The sequence below is a fragment of the Ictalurus punctatus genome, chromosome 16, assembly GCF_001660625.3.
Source record: "Ictalurus punctatus breed USDA103 chromosome 16, Coco_2.0, whole genome shotgun sequence".
In the NCBI taxonomy this organism is placed as follows: domain Eukaryota; kingdom Metazoa; phylum Chordata; class Actinopteri; order Siluriformes; family Ictaluridae; genus Ictalurus; species Ictalurus punctatus.
In genome coordinates this window covers 4550724-4572278 of record NC_030431.2, presented here as the reverse complement: position 1 = coordinate 4572278, position 21555 = coordinate 4550724, and the positions used below count along the sequence as shown (strand labels likewise).

The window sequence follows — 21555 nt, the reverse complement described above, 5'->3', positions numbered from 1 at the left end:
CTTTTGGCCAATTTGTATATTTGTCAAAGCTCATCATAGAAACATTATGGAGATACAATGTGAATGTGGTATGTTCAGGACTTCAGGACTGAGTGATGACTGAATGAGATACCAGACGAGTTTGAGTTTCTCTCTATCTGCATTCCTTCCTTCACCTCCTTCATCGCAAAGAGTTCAACCTCTCTAGAGAGGAGATGTATGTGGAGCGGAGTCAGATAAAGAGGATGAATATTTGGTAGGAATCATGCATCAGCAGTGACAGGAGCAGCAGAGGAATAACAAATAGTGTTTAAGGGGATATCCTGAGAGTCACGCAGGACCGATTTCCTGTCCTTGGATCCAGGATATCCGCCTGCAGAGGGCGCAGAGATGTCATCTTTATTTTAACACACATCACAGAGGACAAGGAAATATCTGCAATAAAGCTTTCTGTAATAAACCCCCAAAATAACTTGCTGAATTTATGAAAATGTTTTTATTTCTTTTCTTTTTTTTCAATCATAGGTATTATTATTATTATTATTATATCAATTATGACACACAAAATCACACAGGTGTTTAAGACAGGTCTGGCTCAGGTATTTTTTTCTTTTTCTTATTTTTTCTTTCTTTCTTTCTTTCTTTTTTCCTTTTACTTTTTACAATAAAATCCAAAATCATAAAGAGTGAAAAAAAAATCAACACTCGAGAGACGAGTGGACAGAAAGCAACCGACCACAGTCTCGTCGAAATCTGCAAGAGAAACAGCATTGTTAAAAAGATTGTTCAGAAGAGCGATTATGATCGTCGTCATCCACAGGTAGCACGACATCTCATATTATTTCATTTCATTTCATGGAATGGGGGGGAGGTAAAAACGAACTCTTTTAATCTGAATACAGTACAAAGACATTCAGGTTGTACAGACTTTGTTCTAAGCACCAAGCTGTGAGATTAATATCGTTTAATATTCATATGTAATTCTCTAGATCATATACACGCCGAGGAACGGACGAGCCGAGGGGGATCAAGCACCATCACGAATTAAACGTCCTCCTTCTCAGCTTCAGCACCGCCTCTGAAATCAGCACAGTTAACCCCTTCAGACCCACGACGCCATTTTCACTCATTCAAACGCATACACTACACCGATTGGTTGTTAGATGGCTGTTCGTTAACCAATCGGAGAATAGTTCTGACTTGCTATTTCATTTTTATACCTTTGTAATATGAATGAATGTAATGCTTTGTTGTTGATGTCATTTTGCTTTGTTTTTTGTTTTGTTTGTTTGTTTGTTTTTTACAAGTGATGTTGTGCCTATAAAATGGGTCTGAAAGGGTTAATTATTGAAAATTCATTTACAAAATCTGGACTTTCCTCGTTAAGAGGAGCACCATGTACCCTTTAATAAATACACCCGAAGCAGTCGAATAAATAAAATCACAATAAAAAAAATAATAATAATAATGCAAATCAAATTCTTCGGGAACAAAACAGGAATCATTATTATTACTTTTTTCTTTAAAAAAAAAAAAAAACAATAACACTAAAAAAATCACTAAACACTCACAAGGTTTTCTGGACAAATGCAAATAAGATTTGAACCCGTATTGTTGTTGGTTTTTTTTTGTTTTTTTTCTAAACATTTGTGAAAATTGTTAATGCTCTGAGGAAAATGCAATATTGTAAAAATTATTAATATTGAATTACTGCTTTCTTCTTTATTTATTTTTCCTTTTTAAATCTGTCGCAAGGCCAAAATGGTGTTAAAGTTTTTTTTCTCTCTTTGAAAACCTTTAAAAATTAAAAAAAGTAAAAATAATAGCACCCAGATCAGTATGCAAACAGCATTTAGAAAGTTTAGCGTTGTAGTAAAATGTATTCACGACAATATCATTGTAGCAACCCCTCGTAATGCCTGTGTGTGTGTGTGTGTGTGTGTGTGTGTGTGTGTGTGTGTATAGCTCCTTCCCCTGCTGTTATATATATTGTGTCGTATAAAAGCACCAGAGACGCCGAATAAATAAACTTAGACATTTGCATAAATGTACACTACAATAGTACCTGAATGAGTTCACACATTTTCGGCGATTGTGAACGATCACAGCAGTTTGTTTGCTCTGTGTGCATGTGCGTGTGCGTGTGTGCGTGTGTGTGTGTGTGTGTGTGTGTAAGTGATATAATTTTTTTCTTTTTAAACACAGTTCGCATTACGCGCCCGGGTCCAGTGTGTACCGGTGTGTATGTGTGTGGCACGTCTCTGGCCGGTCTGACCTCAGAGCGCTTATAATGCATCGTAACAGCATCGTAACAGCGTCATGACTCCAGTAGCTGGTGAAGGGGGAAGACGAGCGAGTCGGTGAAGCACCTGCTGATGTGGTTCTGTAAACAGTGTCGAGTAAACAGCTTGTGGATTGGAAAGTCCGCAGTAGTGGTTTTGATTAAAAAAAAAAAATCACGACAATAAAAATAATGATAAAAAATAAATGAGAGAACTGAACGTTGGCACTGCTGCTGGCGAGCGAGCAGGAGATTTGGTCATGGCTGTGTGACATCAAACACCTCGGGTTCATTTTGAACACGGCACCGGAGCCTGAGAAAGAGAGAGAGAGAGAGACAGAGAGAGAGAGAGAGAGAGAGAGAGAGAGAGAGAGAGAGAGAGAGAGAGAGAGAAAATCATCATCTTTCTGTGCTGCCTTCTGTATTGGAATATCGGGCATTTACTCATTTTCAAAAAAAATTATTTTAATATTTGTACTACTTTAAACATGCACCTCAGTACCCCCTAGTGGTGCAACACAGTCAAGACATTAAATGTACTTTATACTTCACATCCATATGATAATACACACCAATCAGTCTTAAATTTCCAAGCGCATTTCCATTACATCAGTATAAAAGGCAAAGCTTGCAGAATGCTAAACTAAATGGTGAGAAAATGCTTCTAAGTGCGGCATGTGCTAAAATCTTCCAGTAATGCAGCTCAGCCACGGCAGCGCGTCAACTACCATAGATACACACAAACTCTTCCTCCTTTTAATAGGGTGCCATTACTTCTGTCTTAACTGGTGTAAACTTGACAGTGTAATTCGTATTTAAACTCACCAATTTAACATGATTTGAATCAGATTTGAAGTTGAAGAGTGCAAAGAGTGGATATACAAGTTATTAGAGAATGTTTATATTTGCATCAAATACAGAAAAGGGGGGGTAGAAACTTTTGCACAGATGTCACTTGTGATAATGAAGGAACATCTGTAAAACCTGTAAATCTGTAAAAAATCATCCTATAATGTAAAAACATGCTACATGTCTTGTCATGTGTTTTGTGTGTGTTTTGTGTGTGTGTGTGTGTGTCTGACCAGGGTGAAGTTATCGTAGGTGCTCATCAGTTCCTCCACTCTGTACTGTTCAAGCACAACAACTCCGCTGAGGGTGGAGTTCCTCCGACGAGCGCAGTCCTCGCAGTGCACCACGTATGTCTTCCTACTGCTGTTCTCGCTGGTGACGAAGAGCAGGTTATACACCTCCACCTGCGTGCACACCCACACACAGGACAAAATTAATTAGGGGGACAAAATGAATTGGTCCTCATCGTATAGTATATGTAGTGCATAACTCACATCACAATCGTTGCAGTAGTAGGCCGGCTCGTCCTTCACTCGGCTCTGGTAACAGATCTTCTTCCCTTCCTCCACGAGCTGCTCTCTCAGGATCTGGATGTGTTTTATGGACTGCAGGAGGCAATGTCTACACCAGACATGGACCACAAGTGGTTCAGAATATCTTACTTACATTAAAATGTCCTACAAACTTCTTTCATGTTGTCAGTATTAGGTATTGTTTGTAGAATTTTGAGGAAAATAATGAATTTAATCAATTTTGGAATAAGGCTGTAACATAACAAAATGTGGGAAAAGTGAAGCGCTGTGAATACTTTCCGGATGCCACTGCATATATATATATATATATATATATATATATATAGAGAGAGAGAGAGAGAGAGAGAGAGAGTGAGAGAAAGAGAGAGAGAGAGAGGGAGATTTAGTATCTCATTTTTACCTCACCATGGTTCATATCGAGCACAGAATCTCAATTATCTCAGAATGTCTCATATTTTTGTCAGAGCATCTCATCTAGCATAGAAAGTCTCATGTTTCATCTCATACTCAGTTTCATAGTTTTGAAAATGATTCTACAGTTCAGTTCAGAATATCTCATATTTTGCCAAAAACATAGAATCTGATTTCAGAAAGCCTCAGATTTATTTTATCCCATATTATCTCACAACAACCCCCCCCCCCCCCCCCCCCCTCAACCGAAGTCACCTGATCATTTTGTAAGTGTTTGGGTCGGTGATCTTGATTGTACGGGCGACGTTCCAGGAGACGTGAATCATGGGAACAATCGATTTGACCTTTTTGACTTCATTCCACTCAAAGCGCTCCAGAGCCAGCTGATACTGATAGGCTGCGAACAAACACACACACACACACACAATCATACACACACACACACACACACACATTTACCCACACGTCTGATGGAAATGCTGACGTTCCTCATGATTCTATCTCATTTCCACTACTGTCTTTACACTTACCATATTAAAGGCTTTATTGCTCCGTGCTCTTACATCTTAAAACATTTGCATCACTGCATGACTGGTGTTTTGTAGTGTTCCAATATGCACCCCTCAAAGGGAATTGTGAGTATTTTGTACCAGCTGTACTACATCATTTGGACACTAACCAATCACAGTGCATTGTGGGAATTTATAAGCACACTGGATATACTCTATGATTTCAGGTATGACCACTCCCAAACTAATCTAATTTACCTCAGAATAGTTAATATATTTCAGAATATCTAATGTTTATTTTATCATTAGCTATGAACTCATATTTACGTCAGAAAACCACGATCCGTCTAATATCTCGTATTTAATTTAGTACCTCATATTTAGTACAGAATATCTTGTATTTAGTTTAATAGCTCATATATGGTACAGAATATCTTGTATTTAGCTTAGTATGTCTCATATATAGTTTAGCATCTCACATTTAGCACAGAATGTCTCATATATAGTTTAGTATCTCACATTTAGCACAGAATGTCTCATATATAGTTTAGTATCTCACATTTAGCACAGAATGTCTCATATATAGTTTAGTATCTCATATTTGGTACAGAATGTCTTGTGTTTTGTTTAGCACCAGATATTGAACACAGGATGTCTCGTATTTAGTTTAGTATCTCATATTTAGCACAGAATGACTCGTATATAATTTAGTATCTCATTTAGTACAGAATGTCTTGTGTTTTGTTTAGCACCAGATATTGAACACAGGATATCTCGTATTTAGTTTAATATCTCATATTTAGTACAGAATATTTTGTATTTAGTTTAGTATCTCATGTTTAGTACAGATTGTCTTGTGTTTTGTTTAGCACCTCATATTGAACACAGGATGTCTCGTATTTAGTTTACTATCTCATATGTAGCACAGAATGTATTATTTAGTTTAATATCTCATATTTCGCTCAGAACCTGTTCTGTTATCTCAGAGTGTCTCATGTTCCTGTCCAAATATTGCACAATTTTTTAAAAAACACTGGAAAGTCTCATGTTTAGTTCAGAACTTTAGTGTTTGGTGTGTTATTGGTGGAGATCATTACACTTTTTCTGTATTTATTCAGCACTCACAGTTTAGCGGCCCGACGTTCCAGGCGATGTTGTTGCACCAGCCGACGGCCTGAACCCAGTGCACGGTCCCTGCATTAATCCACACTAAATCTCCGGGACGCTGGATAAAACGGTACACAGGGATGTTGGAACGATATAGATCATCGAGCACCGGCCACCATGAACCCGTCAGATAGTCCACTCCGTTCCTGATGGACAGGAAAGGGACAAACAAGGGGACATTGGGGAAATGCTGGTTTAGCTGTATGCTAAGCTGATCAGACTACGGAGAACAGGATAAAGGGATTAGTGACAGAATGTGAGACACGACTCACTTCTCGCAGAAGTGGCTGATGGCCTCCCAGTAGTGTTCATGTACAGCAAACCACTCGCAGTCTCCGGGGCCGATATTAATGTTCACCGAACAGAAGTTGTTGTTCTCCTGGTGTCCTGAGGAGATAAATACGAAAACTCAACACAAGGTTTATAAATGAACAAGTGTGGGTGTAGCATACAAACGAGTTTATTGTATGTGCAGGTATGCGTAAATTTTGTATGTGTGTGTGTCATTCTTTGCTATTTTTGTAAGTTTGGTTTTTGTTTTAAATGTTACTATGAGCATGAGTTATTATGACTATATTTTGGATTTAAATTGTAATTCATTTTTACTGAATTATTCTTAATAAATTTAATTTATGGTTCTTTGTGTATTATTCCCTCTTTTTGTGTTTTTTTGGTTGTGTCTTAATGATTGCGTTTTAACTTTGTTTACGTTTTTAGTTCTTTGTTGTTGAATTATTTATATTTCTGAGTTATATTTTTGTCTATTTGCTTTTGTGTCTTTATTTATTTATTTATTTATTTACAATTTCTCACTTTTGAGCATTTCTGTTTGTTTAATTATGTTAATTTATGTGTAATTTCTTCAGGATTCAATTTTTTCCTTTAGCTGTTTTGTTCATTTACTGATTTATGTGAACCTTTGTGAATGATTTTTGAAAGTATTTCAGTGTGTGTGCATCTGTGTGTGTGTGTATTTGTGTGTATGTGTACCTGGTGTACGGCTGCCCGGGACCTTCATGTACAGCTGGACGGTGTTCATGCCGAGTATGGTGTGTCCCACGTGGCTTAGCATGTTCTCCGTGGATGAAACACGCATGAACACGGGCAACTTCAACAACTCCTGCAGCTGCGACTTCCACCTGTACACACACATACACACACATACATACCCATACACACACAAATAATTAACACACACACACCGGTTTAAATCAACTGTGTCTGTGTGTGCATGTTTTACCTCTTTGGGTCAGAAAGATCGATGTTGGTACCAAACTTGATGATTTTGCCGACGGACTTCTGCTCTGAGCTGAACGAGAGGGAAGCAAACAGCTTACACACCTCATGCAAACACACACACACACACCTCTATGAAGAACATTAGAGGACACTTATAGATAAACGGATGACTGAACGAGGTATCTTCACACCTCTGTGTGCAGGAAGGGTTACTGGCTGGAGTGTCTGACTTTGATTCTTCTTTTCCCTCTCCTTCATCTTCATCCTCGCTGTCCTTCTCTTCCTGTGGGATGTTTAAAACACAAACAAGTCCTGACCAGAAAACAAGGGCTTCCCATTCAATTTTAGGTTTGATCTGCACTTTAAAAGCTTGTAATGATCTGTAGAGTTAAAATATATTCACAGAGATCTACGAAATGATTGGCACCCTTAATGATAATGTTTTAATTAATTTTTATTTTCCTGGTTGGTTTGATATTGTGCTCCACTGCATGTTTTTTTTTTTGCGTTCTCACATCCTGTGTTGATTTTCATGGAATGTTTGATTCACTTCCTGCAGCTGAACATTCAAATGGAATAAACACTATAGTGTGTGTGTGGTGTGTGTGTGTACCTGTAGGCTCTCTTGGAAGCTGGAGGCCTGGTACTGAGCATACTTGGAGATGGTGGTGTGAGATCGGCTGCTCTCGCATGGCCACGTCTGAGCCGAGCCGGTCGTGTTCCAGTTCTCGTCAGCTGGCTGCTGCACCTGAGTCCTCACCTCCACGGCATGTTCAGCATTCGCCTCCACCAGAGACTTAGTGGAGAACAAACCCAGGTCTGACAGAGAGAGAGAGAGAGAGAGATCTGACATCAGAGAGATCTAACACTCTCCCACTAAAACCTAGCAGATCCCTGTTTAGTCAATGTCAATATAACATTCTCATGTTACCTAATGTTAGCTAGCATGCTAGTTAAATTGACTAGAAATTTGAATTACATAAATATTTAGCCTAACTTTAAGCAAACTTGACTGGCTAATAACATCAAATATCTGCTGTAGGAGAAATATTAGCTAAGCTTTTAGCAGGCTAGTTAATGCTATTGCTGTGTCTAGCTTGTTTGCAAGCTTAGCTAATGTATTTGAACATTCAAATAGTATTTGATACTAAATCTAGCGGTGATGTCATACGTTCATGTTATTTGTGGTTTATTTACAGCAAAAAGCATCAGGATTAAGGAAATGCCACTGTGTTATGAATTAAAATGTATATTTCGTGAACCATGCTAAACTGGTAGCTATAAGCTTTGGTTTATAAGTCACGACAGTGTTGCGACTGATCAGGTACATTGGTTGATGATGTGTCTCACTGCCTGTGTGTGTGTGTGTGTGTGTGTGTGTGTGTGTGTGTGTGTGTGTGTGTGTGTCATCACTGAGTCGGAGTGATCCTGCCAGGCCTCGGATAACAGTGACCGGGTTTTTGGGATCTGTGCAGAACTGGAGCAGCACCGGAGAAAATGCATCTCTCTTACTTTCGAGCTAGAAACACCCACACACACGCACACTCACACACACACACACACACACACACACACACACGCACAGATTCAGACAGGGAGATTATACTAATAAACACATAAAAGGTTTCTAACATGAAAAGGTGAAATCTCTAGCTTACGTATATGCTGGGCGTGGGCGGGTTGAGCTTCTCTCGAGGAATCTGAGACGTGACGTTCAGCACGGGCTTCACAGACAATGAAGGAAGCAGATAGGACTCACGGAAACGACCTCGCACCTTCGCATCTCTGACAGACACACACACACAGAATTAAAACAGAATCCAGCAAAATATGCCTTTCTGCTCAGGAAAAGATGCTTGTCCAGCTAAGTGGTTATTTTACAGCTAAAGATGCTAATCAGCTCAAATGCATGACATTCCAGATAAACATGCTATTACACCTACAGATGCTAGTCCAAATAAACATGTTAGCCTAGTGATGTTCTGCTTAGGTAAAGATGCTATTCCAGCTAAAGGCCCTGTTTAGCTAACAATGTTATTACACCCACAGAAGCTATTTCAAATACATGCTAATCCATCTCATGCCTGAAGCTAGTAATTAAAGTGACGTGCAGCTAACAACTCAAGGTGCTACTCAAGGTAAAGTAGCTAGCAATGCTATTTCCTTATACAGATGCCTGTCAGGTAAAGTTGATATGTTACCCAGGTAAAGGTCTAAAGGTAATTCCAGCTAAACTTGGTACTATTGGTATTCATCAAAAGATCCATGTAAAGACGCTGTTACAGCTTAAGAGGCTTTTCCACCTAAAGATGTTACCGTTTGAAGATGCTAGCCCAAACAAGTAGCAACACTCACTTGCAGGCTCTAATGATATCTTCTGCACTGTTGTTGATGGTAATCTCTTTCAGCAGGATCCTCTTTGCCTCGAACTCTGAGGCAGTGAAGGTTCGCCTCCCACTGATCTTGAGCTTCACCAGCTGAATCTTTAGCACTTTCAGTGGCACAGAGGACAGAACCTGAACAGCTGGAGCTGTACTGGAGTCACTTCCGCTGGAGGAGGTTGTTTTTGTCATTCCTGCATCTCCATCCTTGTTCTCCTCTTTAGCATTGACTATCTCCTTATCCCCTTTCCTTTGATCCTTCTCCGTCTCCGTCGGTTTCCTCTCTGCTACCTCTTGTTTGTTGCAGACCTTGGCAAGTTGTTTGACAGGTTCACCACTAGACGAGCAATGCTGTTTTCCACTTTTGGTGTTCCTTTTCTGCTTTTTATGTCTTCCCTCTCTGGTTCTTGGCTCTTCTGTTATACCGCTGCTGTCAGATTTTGTTTTCTGATTCTTCTGCTGCTCTCTCTTTCTGTCCCTGCCTTGCCCTCGCTTCTTCTTCTGTAGCTTGGTTTTAGATTTTTCCTTTCCACTGTTCACTTCTGACGGACGGAGGGTACTGGAGCTCTGCTTCAGCAGCACCTCACAGCTGTGTGCCAGTTTAGCCTGCAAGGTAGCAGGAAACAAGGTGGACGGCAACACCTTGACCTCATCCTCCTTCAGTATAGAGGTACAGATTGATTCTTTTAATGATTGTACATCGTCGATCAGGTCATCGCTTTCATTCTGAACAACTCTGCACTCTTTTTTCTCTTCATTTGCCTGCATGTTGGTGTCAGGATTTGAAAGATCTGAGGTAGATATGGAAGGGGAAAGGCTGGTCAAGGGCACGGCAACTGGAGACACAGCTCTTGGGGATGTGGATGGCGGACTGTGCTGCTCTGGAGGGTGTATCTCTGGTCCCAGTGAGAGTGAGGAAGAGTATTTGACCCCAGTCATTGTGTTGGGAGGTGGCCAGCCAAAGGGGCCACCTCTGTAGGTGTATTTATGGCTGTCTGAGGCCAAGGTACCATCAGTGTCATGCAGATGCGGTCCCTGAGAGATTGTTGTGCTACTGTCCTGCTGCTCTTCCATAGGTTCTTTGTCTTCTTCTTCCTCCACAACATCTGAAGGCTCAGCAATGCCATACAGTTTGGCCAGGTCACTGTGGCAGTAGTCCAGACCTAAGGAATGACCTGGTTCTTTCCAGATTTCCTCTAGGCCTCGGATTGGAGAAGAATGAGTGGGGCTTGGCTGGAGGACTGGTCTCCTGATCACTCCATCTATGTTGGCCCCTGCTACATCCTCCTCTTCCTCACTGATATCTGAAACAGGGGAGCCCTGCCAGCTCAGTACTGGGGGACTAGCTGAGGGATCCAGTCTCAGATGGTCCTCCATAGAATTGCTGTGGGCAGGTAGCAGGTCTGGAGCATGTTGGTTCTTTTCCTCAGGCTGAGGAACTTTTACCTCTAAACAACTGGAGCGAACCAACATTGGCAACTCCTGCTCATTGCTAGCAGGTGGTTCAGAGGTAATGTCCTCCTGGTGAAGCTGCTTGTCTTGAGTCCCAAAACTGCTGGTGTTTGGACTTGTAGGCTCAGAGGATGGCAGGCTGTTGTCACTTTCTGAGGTTATGGTATTGGCAATGTCCTTTGATTGACACCGAAGCGGATGGTTCTGATTTGCTGGAGGGGGAGTGGAGGGCGAAATGAACCCTGAGGTGTGTGAAGAGTCAGAGTCACAGTTGGACTCCTCCTCTTCTTCATGTTTTGTGTATTTTTGAATACACAGTGATGTGTCTGAAGGAGCTGCCATTGGCGGAGACTCAAGGATGGCAGAGTCTGGACTTTTACCCAGTGAGTCACAAGAAGGAGTCTGGGGAGACATTACTCTTCTTAAATGGTCCTTCTCCCCTCTCTTCATGCCATTTCTCTCTGCTTTCCTTGCTCTTTTCCTCTCATCTTTTGTTTTTCTCTCAGACTGTCCATCTGTCTCTCCTTTTCTATGGCTTCCTTTCCTTTCCCGGTGACGCCTTTTCTCTTGCCTCTCCTTTTTCTTTTTCTTTGCCTCCAGTTTTCTTAGTATCCTCGCCTTTCGTTCATCCGCCCCCTCCTCCCCTTTCCTCTCTTGTCTTCTCTCTCGCTCTCTGTGCCTCTTCTTGGTTTCAACATGCTTTAACATGTCTGTGTCCAGCCGACGAATTGGGCTCTCCTGGCCACCATGGTTAGAGTAGCTGGGCTTAGTGTAATTCGATGGAGCCCGGTGTTTAGAAACCCTGATTTTCTTCCCCTCTAGCCTCTGAGAGCTGAACCTAGGTTGTGGGCTTGGGGACAGGCTTGCTCTCCCGCAGGTGGTGCCATGTCGCACACTTCTGCCTTCAGGGCTGCAACGGAGCTGGGTGTGTTTTGGAGTGCTGTGATGCCGTCCTCCCTCTTTCAACCCTTGCAGTTGCTGCCGCTCTTCAGGCCCTAGACCAGAGCGCCTGGTTTCCTGTGCAGAAACAGAAGCACACCACATTTTAGGATAAACAAACATATCACTCAAAGCTCACAAGATAAGTGCTGATCTTACAACACCCTAAGCCCTTAGTTACTCACTAAGGGCTTGACGGATTTGAAAGTCCATCCTGGAGCAAATACGATTGCTCGCACTTCTTCCCTATGATTGGACAAAACTCCAAAGATAGAAGGTCTTAAGGTGGTTTAAATGGCTCATGAGGCATGACAGCACTCACACTGCTCTGCTTGTCCTTCCAGGCTGGCGTGGGTGAACCACGGCTGGCATGAGGTACTGGATGCCTGTGTGGGCCCGCTGGAGGCTGATGCTGGGGGCTATAAGGCACTCTGGTGAGGTTTGCTGGTGAGGACGGAACACAACACTCCCAGTCCCCTTTGGTTCCATGGGGTCCCAGGTGATCATAGGTTTGGTGGCTGTAAGAGTGATGGGACTTTGAGTTGTGGAAATCTTGGCCAGGGCCACCAAGTGTAGACGAGAACATTGGATAGATCCTGTGTAGGTGATCTCTGCTGTTGGACTGACTAGAATCCTGTTGAAACAGGAACAGAGTGGGAATATTTAGATGTTCTTTTTGAGATAATAACAGGCTTAGTTTAAGGGAAACCAAAACAAGGGAGGAAATGAGGAGGAAATTTGGACGTTTGGTGACTGACCTGAAAGCCTGAAGCAGACTGTCTCTTATTTGACTGATTCCACTGGGCATCACTGCGGTATGGAGGGCTACAAGTGTGAGGGAGATGAGACAAGGAAGGGTGATTCATAGGCATAGGGTGCTTCATTTTGGAGGGAAGAGCCTGCTGAGGAATAAATAAGAACAAACTATTTAGGAATACATCAATCTTACCCAAGCGGTTCTTAAACTGACCAGCAGATGGTGCTAAGATACTTCTCTTCAATAGGTGTGAGCCATAATAACTTGGAAAACCATGTGAAAGAGGGGTGAAATTATGCAGTAAGGACTGAAGACCTTCACAGCCATATATGAAGGCTACGTTAAAGAAAAGGGTCACTGACCTGGTGTGAGCTGACGCTTTTGCTCCTCTTGCTCGGACAGTCATCTCTCGATGGTGAGGGGTTTCGGGGGCCTGGACGTTTAAGTGAGGGACTTTGAAAGGATCTGGACGAGGCCACCGGACTCCATCTGTCTGCCATTGGAGTCCGGTGCTGCTGGTGAGGGCCTCCATACTATGGAATGAAATATGTAATAACATTGAGGTGTATTCTCTTTTGGTAATACCAAAACAGAAATATTAGCATTGTGTTGCAGGAAATATTAGCATTGTGTTGCCAGTACTAGGCGAGTCCAGAAACCAGTTCCATCCAGGGCATATTCCTGCCCTGTGTTCCAGGCATAGGTGCCAGATCCTGACTCGGATAAAGCAGTTACTGAAAGTGAATGTATGAATCACAAAGCTTCCTAATTTTTTCAGTGGTTGCATACAGGCTCACAAATTTCTCTATATTTCACCCTTGCTCACCCTTGGAGGCTGATTACTGGGAACACGTCCTCCACATCCTGAGCTGTATCCATTCATAGCGGCCCGGTCAGGGTTCTGGTGCTGATTCAAACCCCAAGACCATGACGTGACCCGATCTCTACTGTTTGGCCCCCTCTCTCTGGGGTGATCATGAACTCTGTGCCTGCTGAACTCCGGAGGTCTGGTGGCAAGCAGAAAATTTAAAAGATCACAGCAAATAAAATATATAAGTGGCTGAACCACTTGTCTGCTAAAGTATATCATGAAAGTTGCTGAATGGTATTGTCTAGACTCGGACTGACCTGTTGTTATAAGCTTTGTGATAGTTCCTTCCTGACGCATGGTTCAGGGTTGACTGGTACCCTCCACCACTGCTCCTTTGTACGTACGGTGAGAAGGTACATGAGTACAGTGGTGTATGAATGACAGTATTTTGGTAACTAGAAAGCATACCTGGATGGAGGGGGAAAGTGGCGGCTGGAGCCGGGAGTCCATGAAGCCCTGCTGGAACCGCCAGAGGGGAAGGAGTCCCATGAGTACCGGCCAGAATACTGGTGCTCTGTGTGATACATCCAGCCTGAGGCAACACATGGAGAATGTTGTTGCAGACTACACATTCAGAACAGGGAAGTGAGCATCCAATCTGCGAATAAAAACTCACCACACTAGTGTGTGTGGGAATCCCTCCAGTGCAGAAGTGTGACACCACAACAACAGCACCTGACTTCACTTCCAGTCCTGAAACGGAGCAAGAGGAAAATCGTTAACAGTAAGCCATTGTTTGGAAGTGGAACTGGAACCAAAATAGAGCATGCACACACACACACACACACACACACACACACATGTCATTTGCACTGCCCGGTTGTGGGTGTATGTAGTCAAGTTTGTTATACCCACACAGCTGTGTTTATTTTGGAAAACCTTTCTAGCTCGTTGTCTCTCTCTCTTCCCCCACTTCTTTACCAAATGCACCACACAAAACCACACCACGAAACCCTTCCGATCATGACTCAAACCATGACAAGAAACAGATACACACACACACACATGCACATGCGCACACACACAAGTTCTTCTGAAGTGTGTGTGCAATGAGTTGATAAGTGCATGAATGTCACTGCTGTGTCAGAGACATTATCAGAGTGTGGAGGCGAGACGGACCAGCAGGAGAAGAATGAGAGGAATGAGGCCACGGCATGCGTTTATGTGTGTGTGTGTGTGTGTGTGTGTTTTCCTAGTTTCCTATTTAACGCTGTGAAGAGTTCTGCTTGTACAGTAAGTGGCAAGCTCACACATTCCCCTCGTAACACCAACAGCCAACCAATAAGATTCTGTCTTGCACATTCTCTCTCTCTCTCTCGCTCTCTCTTTCACACACACACACACACACACACACACACACACACATACACACACACACACACACACACACACACACACACACACACACTAAAACTTATCTCAAATTAAGCACTAACACATTATGGCTTTTTGATTATATACCCTTAAAAGGTTCCTTGAGATTTATATGGATAATTTAGGGTTCGCAGCATCCTAGAGGAAGGGTATTTGAAAGGGAATCCTTTGTTGCAGAGTTAGAACCTTTAAGGGTTTTCTAAGACCCCTAGCTCTTTCGTGCGCTAGATCTAAACTACGGGCATCGTACAATGTGGTGTCCTTTGCATAGTTTTAAGATTTACAGACAGTGCAAAATGAACACATGTTAAGCCAAAAAATGATCGACTAATCACCAATAGATCAAACTGGATCTATTTCATGCACAATTTTGCGGACACGTCCTCCCTCTTCATGATTCTAACATCCTGCTGTTTCGTTACTAAAACCCCAAATGTAGCTGATCAGCTGAGGCATGTTTGTGTTTAAAGTTTGCTTCTTTAGCGCTATAGTGGAAAGTAGTGGAAACTCACAGCCTCCAGTTTAGCATGATGCACTAACTGTGCTGCTGTTTAGCATCTCAAACACACTGGCTGATGTGGTTTCGGACTCTGTATGTCACCCTGTTGTCTACAAATATGGACAAAAGGCTATCGCAGAGCTACAAACAATCAAGTCACTTTCTTCTTCAGAAAGCTCAAGCATCAGGCTCAAGTAGGGGGTGTAGCCTAAAGCTTTTTTAAAATGGGGTGAAATGCAACCCTGCATTTGTATGTGAAAAACTGTGTGTGGGCAGGTGCATAGTATAGTTGGCATGGGAACGAGGTGAGACGGAAGTGGTGTTAATTTCCTGTGGAAAAGTAACTACTTCTGCTGCAGATGTGATCATAAAGGCACACTAACCTACACTGGCATAAACACATTGAGGCTCTGGTTACTGGTTTATACCAGCTAAGAATCTGAAGGTAATTATCACTAGCACACTGCTAAAAGAAGCAGAGCTCCTTCATTTACTAAGTCCAACTTCAACCCCAGATGATAAAAATAGCCAGGGTTGTATCAGGGCATCCCCGGTAATGAGCCCATACACTCTTAATGTTCATCAATACAAACTTAGTTTGAGGTATCTGTATCCATGTCTGTCTCACTTTGCACTTTTGCGAGACAACGAGACGACTACGAGAGCTCAGACTGAACCAAGACAAAGAGAACAATCTCCAACCGAGCTCAATCTCCTGAAACCGATAGCACATGAGAAGAGGGAGGGGGCGGAGCAGAGAGAAAACTACACAGGGAAACCGAGAGCCGGAAGGAAAGAAAGAGAGGACGAGGGGGGGAGGGAGAAGGATTTAGGAGTAAGAGAGCACTGGTCAAGGGCAAGGGGATCGAGTTACCAAGGATTTGGACTGACTCGGGAGTTCATCATCAGAACGCAACATGCAGGCAACAAAACACAATAACACACACACACACACACACACACACACACATGCGGGGATTCCTGTTCTACTGCTTCGAGTACAAACAATCGAATGTGTGTAAATAAACCAATAGGAATACATCCTAGAATCATCACAGCATTCACACACAGGTACTGCACCAAAGTTTCTGTTTTGACTTTAATCTCAGACTATGTCATTAACGTGTATCCAGGAACCACCCCATAAACTGCAAATGCTTCACTGTGTGTAGGATGGTTTGTTATGTGTGCGAGGGTGTGACGCGAAAGCCGCAAGCAAAGCACTTTGTCTTTAGTCAAATTGATGATTGAAATCAGCACGCCCCAGTTTAACGTTTACAGAAGAAGAAAGGCTTGGCAAACCGAACAAACCAATATATAAACTGAGGAAAACTTTCCAGAACAAACCAATTTTAGGGGTGAGTATTGGACAGGGAGTAGGTTTACTGTACATCCCACTGATTTCTGGGGGAGCGACTCCGGATGTTCATTTCGACACCCTGCGCCTACGTCGGTTCTCTGAAAGGAGTCGAGGACGCAACATGCAGGCAACAAAACACATCACACGCACGTGTAGCAGCAGACTTTCGGAAATGCATTCGCCAACTTTTGGAATGTACAGTACAACGTAAATAGCTAACTTAGTAAGCTTTGGTAGAACTTAATCTTTTATCAATGGCTGAAATAATGCCACTGCGGAAGGTCTGAGGACCAAGAACACAACTCAGACGACTGCCGTTTTGCCGGGGGAGGGGGGGTGGAAGCTAGCTAGATTTCTAGCTCGCTAAAATCTTTTTCTACATTGAGTACATTCAGGAAAACCTGGAATATATCAGAACGTATCTGCCAAGTTAACAGTATATAAGACCTCAAGTCAAACCATCCTCATAAGACAATCAAGCTAGCTAGAATTTCAATGCATTCGCGTAAAGTACAATCAGAAAAACCTTGAAGCTCCTCCCTTGTTGCTACTGTTGTTAATCCTCAGACATGGAATATGGAATATTATTTAGCGTTTGATGCTAAGTATTATTACAGTGTAATTTCAGGCATTCTGAGATTTTCCTAGTAATTTAACCTACATATCTGAGGTAAATGTTGACATTCCAGATATTTCTGTTACATTTTCACTGTCACTGTGTCTTTCCCCTGCTGTATAGAAGACATGCTAGCTGCACTTTGATACTTCAGCCATTAGCTAGCTTCTGTTTGGTGTCTGTCACCCAATCGCCTAGCAACAATCTTCACACAAACTTTATCCACAGTGTATTCAGTGTATTGTATGTTCACCTTACATTTGTTAAAAGCAACTTAAATTTATAGTAAAATGTATTAATGATAATTTCAATACATTTATTGTTTCACAATATTTTATTTTGCTATTGTGTGTGCGCGTGTGTTAGTATTTAGAGAAAAAGTAAATAGTTTAATATATATATTGTGAAAAAATGACTGTACTGCATTATATGTTTATTTTTAACTTCTCCTTCGACTCACACCCCCACCCACCCACCCACCCACACACACACACACACACACACACACTGTGAGGGCAGGATCATGATAAGCGGAGGTAATAAGCTCACTTCCTGCATTCACTATTACACTGCTATCATATTACACACACACACACACACACACACACACACACACACACACACACGCGGCATTGTGGGCAATCATCTGTATCCTCTTTGCATTTTTTATTGTTGCATATGATGAATACACACAGGAGAGAACCTGCATGCATGCATGCATGCATGCATGCATGCACACGCGCGCGCGCGCGCACACACACACACACACACACACACACACGCTTCCGGACGCCTGCAGATAATGGCAGCCGAGTTCAGTCCCTTTAAACAGCCGCCACTCACACTCACACACTCTCTCTCACACACACACGCACACACACACGCAGCACTTACTCTGACAGACAGACGGTGTCACACAGATGACTGCAGTTCCTTCATTCTTTCTTTCTTTCCTTTCTTCCTGCACACTCACCCCCTCTCCCCCTCCCCTCACTCCCACTTTCTGTCTCACTCTCTCTCTGTCTCTCTCTCTTGCGTGCGCTCTCTCTGTCTCTCTCTCTCTTCCACCCTGTTTGTTCCCCCTCCAGCAGACAGACAAAGAAAGGAAGGGGATGGCTGGGAAAGAGAAAGCAAAAAAAAAAAAAAAAAAAAAAACAGAGAGAGAGAGAGAGGCTGGGGGGAAAAAAGAATCTCCGCCCATTTTTACCAGCCAATCAGCTTGCAGCTCTTTGGCTCCTCCTTTTCTGTCACCTCTCTCTCTGTATGTCTTTCTCTCTCTCCCTCTCTCTCTCTGCCTTTTTTCTGTCTCTCTGTCTATCAGTCTGTCTCTTTCTCCATATGTCTCAATCTCAGTTGCTGTCTGTCTGTTTATCCCTCTTTCTTCTGTCTCTGTCCCTCTATCTTTTTCTCTCTCTTGTCTATACATTTTCATATCTGTCCATCTACCTGTTTCTATTTTTCTTTGTCTTTCTGCCTGTTTCTCTAAATCTATTTCTATATGTAGTTTCAGTCTTCTCTCTCTCTCTCTCTCTCTCTCTCTCTCTCTCTCTCTCTCTCTTTCTTCTCTCTCGCTCATTCACACCTTTGGTATACAGTATGCGTTTCCAAGGAAACCAGCAACACACTCTACTCCCCTCACACTCGATCAATCTGGCAGGACAACCTCACCTGACGCGCACACACATACACACACACACACATACACACGTTATAGCCCTTCTGCTCACTGAAGCTCTGTAGCAGGAGGAGACACTGCAGCACTGTACATGTGATGGATGAAGTTTTAAGTTCGCTCAGTCAGCAAACACACACACACACACACACACACACGCCTGTGCACACATGCTCTCTCCATCACACTGCCATGTAACACAAAAGAAATCACCTTCCAGTGGTAAATGGAGACACAAATCACTGTATTCTCCAGTCACACTGTAGTTTGTGTGTGTGTATGTGTGTGTATGTGTGTGTGCATTTTAACACTACTGATCCACGCACACTTCAGTGGCACCGAATCTCCATCACGGCTCACTAATGCATTTTAAGTTGCTAGTTTATAAGTTTACGCCAGCCCCCTTCCCCGAACATTTGCACAAATGGAACATTCCAGCAAGTGGGTGGGGCATTTCAGCCTTAGAAGCTCCACCCATGGCTATCTTTTGTACACTTTTCTGGCCATGAGCTTCAGAATTGTTATGCCACTCCAGTGTATACAAACGTTCCGGTTTCTGATACACTTTTGAACACACGGCGACGCAACAAGCTCTTTGATCATGTGACATCACCACTACTGGTGTTTATTGTACAACACAATAGTTTTTATGGCTGACTGGAAAGCTAACCTAGCGAGTGACAGGAGTCTCTGGAACAACAAGGGAAGGAAGTACCCTTAAACCTGATCAGCCAATCACAAACTCGTTCGTGTGACATTCATCGTTGTTACTTTGCTAGCAAGCTTGACAGAGTTATAATTTGAGTTAACGTTTGCCCACCAGAGAGCATGTAGTAAAGTGACTCCGTTCATTTACCCACTCTTCTTGTCAGTGCGATGTGAAGTGTGAGTGGCAGGAAGCCGCAGTCTCCTACGTGACGTCATGAGTGTTTTTTGTCTGAACGCTGTTTCCTCAAATCTTCTACCACAACACTCTGCAAGAGGCTGTGCCTTCGAATAATGAAGACAAACAGTGTGTTTTGTAGTGTGTGTGTGTGTGTGTGTGTGTGTGTGTGTGTGTGTGTGTGTGTGTGGTGAGGTGACACTTATCTCCCGTGTGCTCACTTTACAGGACATAAGGCTCCTGCTACTGTAGAACCAACAACATGATGAGTACAGTTGTTATATCAAACATCTAGCAAAGTTTAAATAAGATTGAAATATGGTGAAAGCTCAAACATCAGCTGAACTCTACTAAAGAACTGTCCTAAAGGGCCTGGCCTAATATTCTAATGAGCATGCCTAATCCACAGCCCTTTGTCTGAGACTCCGCTTGTAACTCCACTCCAACAGGGAATCAGGATTCGACCTCACAGTAGCTACTCTCGCTAGGTTAGCTTTCACTAGCTTGACTGTTCACCCAAATTCTGTTTAAATGGGACGCTTAACTGTGATCAGAAACGTTCTTACAACATTACAACACAACAACGTTACATCCTAACAAGTTAAAGCACAACACAACAATGTTACACCCTAACAATGTTACAATGAAACAACACAATGTTACACCCTAACAATGTTACATCCTGACAATGTTACATCCTAACAATGTAACAATGCAACAACTCAATGATGCTGCATCCTAACAATGTTACAATGTACCAAAACAACAATGTTACATCCTAACATCATTTAAAAACAACAATGTTACATTCTAACAAAGTTAAAACACAAAAACACAACAGTTACATCCGAACAAAATTAAAACACAACAATGTTACACCCTAACAATGTTAATATGCAACAACATAACAATTTTACATCCTGACAATGTTACAACACAACAGTGTTACATCCTAACAAAGTTAAAACACTACACAACAATGTTACACCCTAACAATGTTACAATGCAATATCACAATGTTGCATAATAACATTGTTACAACACAACAATGCCACATCCTGACAATGTTACAACACAACAATGTTACATCCTAACAATGTTACAATGAAACAACACAATGTTACATTCTAGCAATGTTACAACACAACAATGTTACATCCTGACAGTGTTACATCCTAACAATGTAACAATGCAACAACTCAATGATGCTGCATCCTAACAATGTTACAATGTACCAAAACAACAATGTTACATCCTAACATAATTTTAAAAACAACATTGTTACATTCTAACAAAGTTACAACACAACAATGTTATATCCTAACATCATTAAAACACAACAATGTTAAATCTTGACGATGTCACAACACAACAATGTTACAATGCAACAACACGATGTTACAGACTAACAGTGTTACAACACAACAATGTTACATCCTGACAATGTTATAACTCAAGAATATTACATCCTAACAAGTTAAAACACTACACAACAATGTTACACCCTAACAATGTTACATACTAACAACGTTACAGCACAACACCAGTTACATTTTATCAATCCTACAGCACAAAAACACATCACATCCTAATAACACAACACAACAACGTGGCAAATAATCCTAACAAACGAACAATGTTAATCTTAACAACAGCTCAAAAACAACACTACATTGTTACATTAGAGTAAGTTGTGGTATCTAATAAGTCACAATATCCCAAAACAGAACACTGTTACAGCAAATTATTCATAACTGAAAACAACGAACCCTGTTTTATAGAA

The 21555-nt window shown here is 42.1% G+C and overlaps 1 protein-coding gene across 3 annotated transcripts; it reads right to left on the bottom strand.

Annotated features, from left to right (window-relative positions):
* Positions 1 to 456: 456 nt before the first annotated feature.
* On the bottom strand, positions 457 to 18329 carry kdm6bb (lysine (K)-specific demethylase 6B, b). 3 transcript variants are annotated; one of them, XM_017489621.3, is made up of 21 exons: positions 18112 to 18329; positions 13985 to 14061; positions 13777 to 13900; positions 13626 to 13700; positions 13324 to 13504; positions 12860 to 13030; positions 12499 to 12642; positions 12063 to 12374; positions 9324 to 11818; positions 8627 to 8753; positions 8382 to 8487; positions 7582 to 7787; positions 7160 to 7251; positions 6970 to 7038; positions 6720 to 6868; positions 6002 to 6116; positions 5688 to 5875; positions 4309 to 4450; positions 3604 to 3730; positions 3343 to 3513; positions 457 to 2573 (listed from the first exon to the last, which is right to left on the bottom strand). In XM_017489621.3, the coding sequence occupies exons 3-21, from the start codon at positions 13893 to 13895 to the stop codon at positions 2550 to 2552; spliced, it is 5013 nt and encodes a 1670-aa protein (XP_017345110.1). In that variant the 5' UTR covers positions 13896 to 13900; positions 13985 to 14061; positions 18112 to 18329; the 3' UTR covers positions 457 to 2549. The 3 variants fall into 3 exon arrangements, with proteins under 3 accessions (XP_017345110.1, XP_017345113.1, XP_017345112.1); XM_017489624.3 differs by having other exon boundaries at positions 12499 to 12639; positions 18112 to 18328; XM_017489623.3 differs by lacking the exon at positions 18112 to 18329 and adding an exon at positions 14224 to 14337.
* Positions 18330 to 21555: the final 3226 nt, after the last annotated feature.

Coding starts and splice junctions, on each gene's coding strand:
- kdm6bb (XM_017489621.3), bottom strand. CDS start 13,895: ATGTATCACACAGAGCACCAGTATTCTGGCCGGTACTCATGGGACTCC. Junction 6,117..6,719: donor CCCGGGCAGCCGTACACCAG/GTACACATACAC, acceptor TTATCTCCTCAG/GACACCAGGAGAACAACAAC. Junction 3,514..3,603: donor ACTACTGCAACGATTGTGAT/GTGAGTTATGCA, acceptor GTGTGCACGCAG/GTGGAGGTGTATAACCTGCT.